Source organism: Arachis hypogaea, chromosome 14 (assembly GCF_003086295.3).
Source record: "Arachis hypogaea cultivar Tifrunner chromosome 14, arahy.Tifrunner.gnm2.J5K5, whole genome shotgun sequence".
Lineage (NCBI taxonomy): Eukaryota > Viridiplantae > Streptophyta > Magnoliopsida > Fabales > Fabaceae > Arachis > Arachis hypogaea.
Genome location: NC_092049.1, coordinates 51,762,769 through 51,771,929, shown reverse-complemented (window position 1 = coordinate 51,771,929; position 9,161 = coordinate 51,762,769). Strand labels below are relative to the sequence as shown.

At 31.6% G+C, this 9,161-nt stretch overlaps 1 protein-coding gene across 1 annotated transcript; it reads left to right on the top strand.

Moving 5' to 3' along the window:
- The first annotated feature begins 3,541 nt into the window (after positions 1 to 3,541).
- Positions 3,542 to 8,515, top strand: LOC112742038 (uncharacterized). Its single transcript, XM_025791253.3, has 7 exons — positions 3,542 to 3,768; positions 4,041 to 4,098; positions 4,503 to 4,805; positions 4,900 to 4,948; positions 5,087 to 5,181; positions 6,052 to 6,128; positions 8,213 to 8,515. The coding sequence occupies exons 1-7, from the start codon at positions 3,620 to 3,622 to the stop codon at positions 8,268 to 8,270; spliced, it is 789 nt and encodes a 262-aa protein (XP_025647038.1). The 5' UTR covers positions 3,542 to 3,619; the 3' UTR covers positions 8,271 to 8,515.
- Positions 8,516 to 9,161: the final 646 nt, after the last annotated feature.

Sequence of the window (9,161 nt, the reverse complement as noted above, 5' to 3'; positions counted from 1 at the left end):
AATTAATTTATTTTGACTAAGTAGTTGCATGCATTTAGATAGATTGCATGTAGATAGATTGCATTTAGATAGTTTGCATCGAATAAATGTTCATACCTCCTTTCTTGTCTTTCTTGGTTTAGTATGAGGACATGCTATTGTTTAAGTATGGGAAGGTTGATAAACCACAATTTTATGGTTTATTTTGTATTGAATTCGGTGGATTTTGTCAACTTTTCTCCCATTTATTCACTAAAATAGCATGGTTTCATGAATTTCTTCTAATTGTGCTTAATGGTTAAAAACATACTTTTTAGGCCTTTAATTAGTCAAATTTAATTCACTTTTGATTCCACTTGATGCCTTGATATGTTTGTTGGTAATTTCAGGATTAAAAGGGCAAGGAATGGATCGAGAAAGTGAAGAGGAAAGCATGCAAGATGGAGAATTCATGGAAAATAAGGATTTGGAAGATTCAAGGCGATGCGTACGTGTGACCGACGCGTACGCATGACCGACGCGTATGCGTGAGGAGGAATTTTGCCAGGGGACGCGCACGCGTAAACCACGCGCACACGTGATGTTGGTCACGTGACCTCATTAAAGTGAATACGCTGGGGGCAATTTCTGAGCTCAAGGAGGCCCAAATCCAACTCATTTCTGATGCTTTTGAACCTAAGGATTGGAGGGGGATGAACCAAGTAGTGATAGTTTAGTTTTCACCATACTTTAGGATATGTTTCTAGAGAGAGAAGCTCTCTCTTCTCTCTAGAATTAGGTTAGGTTTAGGTTAGAATTCTCTTAGATCTACGGTTTAATTCTTGCTTTGATTTAGTTTTCCCTTTTAATTTCTTGTTATTACATTTTTACTCTTCTATTTTTACTTGTCATTCCTTTTATTTTGTTGCTTTTATGATTATGAACTCTTGTTGATTCTACTATCATTTAATGCAATTTCATGTTTTATGTTCTTTTATTATTTAATTGAATTCTTATTGTTATTTTCTTGCATTGGGTAGTTGTAGATTTTATATTCTTGCAATTTTACTATGCTTTTCTTTTATGCCTTCCAAGTATTTGATACAATGCTTGGTTGATTTTTAGAGTAGATTTTGGTACTCTTGGCTAGTGATTGAGGACTAGGTCCCTTGAGATTATTGATGTCCAGTTCCATTGGTGATTTAGGATTGTTAATTAGTTCTAGGACCAATTATGTCCACTTGACTTTCTTTCAATTGTTAGAGGATAACTAAGTGGAATTAATCCTTTGTAATCACCATGTTGTGGTCAATGGTCCAAGATAGGAAACCTTGACTCTTGATCCTTGCCATGAGTAGCCTTTTAGCATTTATATTTCTTTAATTGTTGGTTTTATTTTCTTGTCTATTATTCAAAACCCCAAATATCCCTTCATAGCCAATAATTGAGCACTTCATTGCAATTTCTAAGGAGAACGACTCGAGATTAATACTCTCAGTTATTTTGATTTGTATTGGCACAACCTTTTTAAACTTTGATTGGGGATTGATTGTTTGTTTGGACTATGCTTGCAACGAAATTCTTTTGAGAAATTCTAGAACGACATTTATCCCTCATCACCGGTTTGACCGAAAAATTGATAAACCAGATTGATACTTGAACCGATACGAACTGATCAAATCTGGAATGAACTGACAAAAATCGGTCAAATTCAGTAAAGACCGATCTAATCAAACCGTTTAGAATTTAAAATTTTCTCAAAATGATTGAGGTGGGGGTACAAACACCTCTTCTCAAGGAAAGGGATGTCATTTACAGCCACTAAGCTATCATGTTTCTTGTTAATATATTTACAAATTATAATACATACACTCTTTCATCAAATAGTTTACTTCTATTTAATTTATTTTAATTTTAGTTAGAAATTTATTCATTCTTAAATTAATTATATTTTTATTTAACAATAATTATAAACTCAATTTTTTTTCATAATTATATAATATCTTTCTTTAATAAATACTTGTAATATATAATAGTATAATAGATATAAATTAATTAATAAATTATTAAACTTTGAAAATAATAATTATTTATTATAAAAACAAAATAAAATATTTATGATAGAATAAAATTAATAAAATACTTATTGTTCATGTTCTATATTATTTTAGAATAGCTAGATATTCTTAAAATGTTAGTGAAAATATGTATTTTAAATTTTAATTTTAAATTTTTGATTATTTTTTATTTACATAGGACCGGTTCAACTAGTAACCTAATAATCCAACTAGTTTAATTACCGGTTCGGTTCTAACAACTACGATAAAAGTACTTTTTGATTTAGCATTTTAGCTATTTAAAAGAGCAATTTAAAAATAGTAACATTTGAATAAATAATTTGAAAAAAATAATTAGTACCAAATGCCAATGTGACAACACTAAAAAAGTACTATCTAGGTCTGGCAATATATACCCTACCCGCAAATACTCAACCCGGACCAACTCGTTTGGGTAGGATTGTCTAGTCGACCCGCTGCAGGTAGGGTAGGGTGCGGTGCGAGTTTGCCTATGAGTAGGATAGGATACGGGTTCAGGGTATACCCTACCCTATCCTACCCGCATTCCTAATATATTATATAATATATATGTAATAATTATGTATGTAGTGAAGAAAGTGAGTTTTAAACTTTCAATCTTCCTCTTATAAAATTTTGAGATAACCACTAAACTAGTTGATGGTCATATTATTTATAATTTTATGTTAGATTTTTTTAAGATTTTATTGTTCTTAATTTTAATTTGAACTTAATTTTTTTGTTTTCTATTTTATTAATATGTATAAAATTTGGAATGGTTGAATTTTATATTTACTTAAAAATTTTTATTTTTTTGAAATAAATTACCATTTGTACCCATGAAAGATACACACGCTGACAAATGTATTCATATAAGAATAAAATGACAATTGTAACCACAAAAGATAGCCTCTATGTGCCAAGAATACCCTGACGTTGGTTACACAATTAGTCCGTTAGGATACTATTGGTACACGGAAGCCATCTTCCATAGTTACAATTGTCGTTTTATTTTTATATGGGTATATTTGTCAGCGTCTATATCTTTTATGGGTACAAATGATAATTTATTCTATTTTTTTGTGAGTAAAAATGAATAGAATATGATTCAGAACTTTAGAGTGTGAGTATAATTAAAATTTTGACATTTAAGAATATTTTCAACTCAGTAGTTAAAATTAGGGTAAAGTAGAATTAGGTAGAGTCCAAGTCTATGTTACCCTTTACCAACCCTAATACTAAAAAAACCTTTTCAAATTTTCTGTATGAAAGAGAAAAACCCAAATCAGCCCCTGACAATTACCTCAAAAGACAACGAGGCCCCTGACAAAAAAAAACTCCAACTCAACCCCTGACAAAAAAAAAAAACAACCCGGCCCCTACAATTACCTCGAAAGGACAACGAGGCCCCTATGCCAAAAAAAATCAATGTTATTTTTTTTTGGCACAGGGGCTAATCAATCCCAAAAAAAATTATCAGGCTGGATTGGGTGTTTTTTTTCTTGGGGATCTCGTTGTCCTTTCCAGATAAAAGTTTTGAATTTGAAGAGAGGGAAAGGGAGGCGCAAGAGCACTGCAGTGCGGAAATGGAAGGCAACGTTAGCTCTGAACCGGAACCGGAAGTGGACTACAGTGTAATCAACATAGCATCAGACGCGTTGGATGGTTCAACGATCTTTCACACCGTTAACGACGTCGTTTCCTTCCTCCTTTACATGCATCTCCAAATCCCCTCGTAATGGCCCTCAATTTTCAATCACATCGTTTTCATTCCATCTCCTACGCAATTTCTCTTTTTTCAATTTTTTTTTTGTTTCATTTTCCCATAATTTCGCACGTTCTGCTGTTAATTCCTTCAGTTGCATAGAAATTATTAATTAGAATGATTACTGCAATAATTTCAGTTTCATTTTTTCGGGATTGTGCACCCAAAATTCTTATTCATATATCTGCTCATTTTCGAGAAATACAAAAGTTTGAGCTCTGAAGGCCATTTCGTTTGTGCAGCACGGTGCAGGATATGAGCGCTGAATTTGATGCATTGCATTCCGAGTATAAAGAGCTGGTATGTTCAAATTATGATTCGAATGCATTTTGTTATACCTGGTAGAATAGTATTAGTTGCGAGTGAAAATAGTATAAATACGGGTAGAAACTATTATAATGGATTATTTCAAAAGTGAATTGAGATGTTTCGCTTATCTGAGAGAGTGAGAGAGTGTGTGTGTGTGTGTTTTTTTTTTTTTTCCTTCTGTAATTGTTAATTTTGATTAATAATTCTTCTTACTTCTCAATCAAATATTCACATTCATACATTTACCATATTTCCATTTTACATTCCCATTTTTTTGGTGATATTCATACAAACACATAGATATTTCCATTTTTCTATCATAATCAACCGCTAATTCCACTGCTCCATTCTAAATCCCTTATCCTAATTTCCCAGATTTTGATTGTTGGTCTCAGGAGTTGGCTATAGGAACCACAGCGAAAACATCATTTCGAAGACAGCAAGTGAGCAAAATGAGGGACATTAAGATGGGAATCAGGAGAATGGATAAGTTCATGAACACACTCTTGAAAGTGCAAACTGCCATCAAAGTGATGATCAGCCAAGTCCCCACCATGGAGAGGCTTGTATTGGCTCTTGGAGCTAGTCCTCTTCGGCCCCTGCACATCTATGTCTTGAACTTCTCACACGGAGCTGCACGTACAACAGATTCAGATGATTTCGGGAGAAGTAAACTGGCAGAAGGGCTGTCGAGAAAGGTTCCTTATGCTGTTCATATTGAGAATTATGATGCATTATGCTTTGTGAGGGGAAAGAGAGTGTAAGGTTATGTGTTGTGTTTTTACTTTACAGGCAATCCGGGCATTGATATCAAAGGGTGCTGGGTCTGTCAACTATCCCGGTAGTACTTATCATTGACATTGCTTACTGACAATTGTTAATTGTTAAATCCGAGTTTTCTTTATATTATCTCCTTGTTTATTTTCTTTGCTCTACCATCAGGTGTCATAATGGTTGTGCTTTACCTGCTTTTGTGCAGGTCCTCTCAAATTGTTTCTGCTGTTTAAGGCCCCTTCTTCATTCAATCAGCCTCTGCATTTTCTGCCAAAACGTGATTTTAGGTATCACAAACAGGTAAACCATGACATACTGCATCTATGGTGTTATTGTTTCAATGTTTCAGGTGAATGATGGTATCATACTGCTTTTTTCAATGTTTGTTAGTGATGCTTGTGCTTTACTTATTTGTTAAAGCATAAGGCAATGCTCTCTGTTTGGTGCTCTAGCTTCCTTTATTCAAATATGCCTTGTACCTAATATTCTATTTCATATAATAGAAATTAGTTGTTTCCTTTAATAATTCTAGTGGTCGGATTAGTGAACATCATTACATCATCAATTCCTTTGTCAGTTTTTTGGGTATGGAATTGTCTTAGCTATGGAGAGTTCTTTGTTAATATTATCTCTTTTAGAAAATAGTTCAACTTAGAAATTGGCAAACTCGCTTCCCTTTCAAGCTATGGATTTGATTGATGATGCTTTTGGCAGACTGGCAGTTGACTTGTTTCCCTTTGAAACCGAAACAATAGGGCATCCCGGTGCAAAGCATCCCATAATTCATAGGGTCACATAAGGGGCTCGCCCAAAGAGTGTAATGTAGGTGGCCTAACCGGTACAAGCATCAATGTTTGATTCCATGATGTGGTCTCACAGAGACAACTGAACTTACTTCTTTCTTTTTCTTTTCTTTTTTAGGAAAAAACTAATTTTGATATAGCATGCTTATGCAGTAAAAACATATATCCTTTTATACATCTTAATACGTAAGTATGATTCAGGTTTACATGGTAGTGAATTTGGTTTTGTGCTTTCAATCTTGCTTGCATATTGTTTTACTAGTAATACACCAAAACAATTTTATTGGTTTTCTTATTTGGGAGTTGAAGGCAATGGCTGTTTTACTTCTTGTGTATTGCTAGCTACTGAACTGTATTTTCACTCTAGGTTGTGCCTTTGAAGCTATTGGTTAAGTGCCGCAACCAGGTAGAGGAAGTACCTGCTCCTTCAGAAGATATGATCTGGTATAACCACATCTAATATATAATGTATCTTGTTTATAACTTCATTTGGGTGGTTTGCCTTTTATATGTGCCTGCTGCCTACGATTTGCTTGTTTATATGCTAGTAAACCATGGAACCTTAAATTTCCTGTGCTGCTCAATATAATCCCCATAATTAAATAGCATCTGGTTTCTTGCTCTCTACTTTTTAGTATATTATGATTTCATATGCCAAGCCTATATGGAAAATATAAGGTACTGTTTGAATTTTTTTTCTTTTCAATTTTATTTTCAATGTTTTATATGTTTTTCTTTCTAGATTGAGTAAAGTATTATTTTGGTCCCTAACGTTTGGGTCGAATTCTAATTTGGTCTCTAATATTTCAAACATCATATTTCAGTCCCAAAAACTTTCAAAAGTTCTATTTCAATCCCAAAAATGTTTTAAGTGAGTCCAATGTTGTCCCACCATTAAATTTGACACAAACAAAATTCTTATATTGAAGAGCCAATAGCATTCGATTTCAGTTTGTAAGTAAAATCGATCCTCCAACAATTACTAACTTAAAAGTTTTTCCTTTTATTTTGAAGCGTTGATGATTGATAGTTAGAATTTGGAGTTTTGTACAAAAAGAAAATTGAGAAGTGTCACAAGAAGATTTTGGTTATGTTTTACTAACACATGGAAGAATATGACTTAATTAGTAATGTTATTAATGCCCGTGTCACTCATTTTGTTAACTATTAGTGTCAAATTTAACCTGTTTGAAACTTTTTGGGACAGAAATAGAATGTTTAAAATGGTAGGGACCAAATTAGGATTTGACCCAAACATTGAGGACCAAAATAATACTTTATCTTTTTAGATTTTATTGTTTTTCAATTTTTTTTCTTGTTTAGAGTATGAAACGGAAAAATATTCTGCTAATCAAACAGGCCCTTATGCTAATTTGATTAGTGTTTTAGAGACACAAACATGCATATACGGAGGTAATAGATATGTTTGGAACTGCTAAAATATTGAACTCCTTTCTTTAATCACTTATTTGTATAATTGCTTTTAAAAAAATCGATTATGCAGTAGTCAGTTTGTTTTAAATACTTTATCTAAAAAGTAATTTTAAGATAATCTATTGTGTTCGAAATGTACTATTTTTAAGTGATATAATTACCAAACTGGGTATAGATTGATTCTTTATATTTGTTAATACTAGCACCTTGTCTACCACTTCGTGCTCGTCAAGCCTCATTTTTATTAATAAATTTGAAGTTATAAATTGATGATATTGTACAAATAGGTATAGATTATTATATATCATGTAATACATATGCTTTTAGATATAAGTGTATACTCTTTATTTGATACAAAAACATAAAATCAACCATAGTCTAATGGTTGTAAGGGTTGCGTAAGCAAGCATCATAACCTAAAGGTACCCGGTTTGATTGATTGATTCCCCAAACCCCACAATAGTTATTTTGGAATTACTTTTGAAAGCTTGTATGGATACGGTTCACTCACAATCTCCGGTGAGATTTAATAGTAATGGTAAAATATATATCTATAGATACAAAAAATAAAGAATTGAAAAAAATGCTGGATATACAAGGCAATTTTCATCGTAATATGTATAGATTTGATACTTAAATTGGTAAATTGTAAATGTTGTTTTTGCTTATTGAACTATTTCTTTAGCTAATACTTATTAGTTTTGATTACAATATATTTTTATATTTTTCCCAACTATGATTTTTTTTCATGGTTTAAAGGTGACTTTTTAAGTTTTTATTGATATAAATATGAAAAATGTGTTAATTCCATGAATTGGTAATGTGTACTTTCGCAAAACTTTTATAAATATTTAGGGAATTAAAAATTTTAATATTTATATAAATAAAAAAGCCGTTCAAAGGTGGCAAAAGATGGATTTAGGTACAGATGTGATGTGTGATATAAAGAAGTTATTTGGTTTTATAGCCGTTTAGGGCTGCAACCGCTTCAATTGTAGCTGGGATTCATAGTACAGCTTCCTCTCTTCGTGATATCTTCTGTTGTATTTCTTCCCCTACTATATTTATACACTTTCATCTTTTTTCCCTGGTAGGTTTCAATGCCGACATGTGATTAAAGGCCTTGCAATGAACACAATGCCGGATGAATAAAATCCTCTGGTTCGAGACATGAATATTTGTAAATATGGCCTATTACTTGATGCTAATGTTTCCATTTTAATTTTAAATTTGGATGTAACTTTGCAATGTTTGCATATTGAATGCCGTTATTATTAGTAGACCAAAGGCTGTAGTATACTGCAAAATTGCAAATGTTGGAGGTAAGAACCGTTCTGCCTTGGAGGAAATGCAGTATTAGAAACTTCTCCAATAAATAGAAAGTTTGTTGTGAGTAATTTTTCAACTTGTCACATATGTTAGAAAATGTAGTGTGTGTTTGAATTACTGTTTGTAAATGGAAATTTGTATAAAATTAAGTTTAAAAATTAATTTTGATTAAAAGTGAGTTGGTATTAATGTGGTATATGTTTGGTAATTTTTATTTAAAGTGGATTATAGAAAACTAAATATTGTTTGAATTACATTATTTAAAATCACTTTTAGATGAAAAATTGTAAAAGAAGACATGAATTTAAATAAATTTTAATATTTTTTTAGTATTCTCAGTATTTTGTATTCTAATAGAATTAATAAAATCATAATACACAACAAAAAAATATTCCATACAAAAAAATAACGATAACAGTAAAAAAAGCTTCATATAAACAAAAAATAATAAGAGTTTTATAAAAATTATTAATATGCATGAAAAAATATTAAAAAAAAATTATAAAACAATAAATATATGAATAATGAAGGATAAAATTAATAAACCTGGATTAAATACGTTCAGATGATAAAAAGATCGCCAAACATACAAAAAAAATTCAAACATATTTCTCTTTTCTTTGATACAAAACCAAACCAAAGACACCTGTAGCAAACTAATTGCGATTCCATTTGTGAAATTCTTAATAGGTTATTCCATTTGAGTTTTCTTTT

Excerpts from the sequence above, each read along its gene's own strand:
- LOC112742038 (XM_025791253.3), top strand. The coding sequence starts at position 3,620 with ATGGAAGGCAACGTTAGCTCTGAACCGGAACCGGAAGTGGACTACAGT. Across the intron at positions 4,099-4,502 it reads ATTCCGAGTATAAAGAGCTG|GAGTTGGCTATAGGAACCAC; the intron begins GTATGTTCAAAT and ends TGTTGGTCTCAG. Across the intron at positions 6,129-8,212 it reads CCTTCAGAAGATATGATCTG|GTTTCAATGCCGACATGTGA; the intron begins GTATAACCACAT and ends TTTCCCTGGTAG.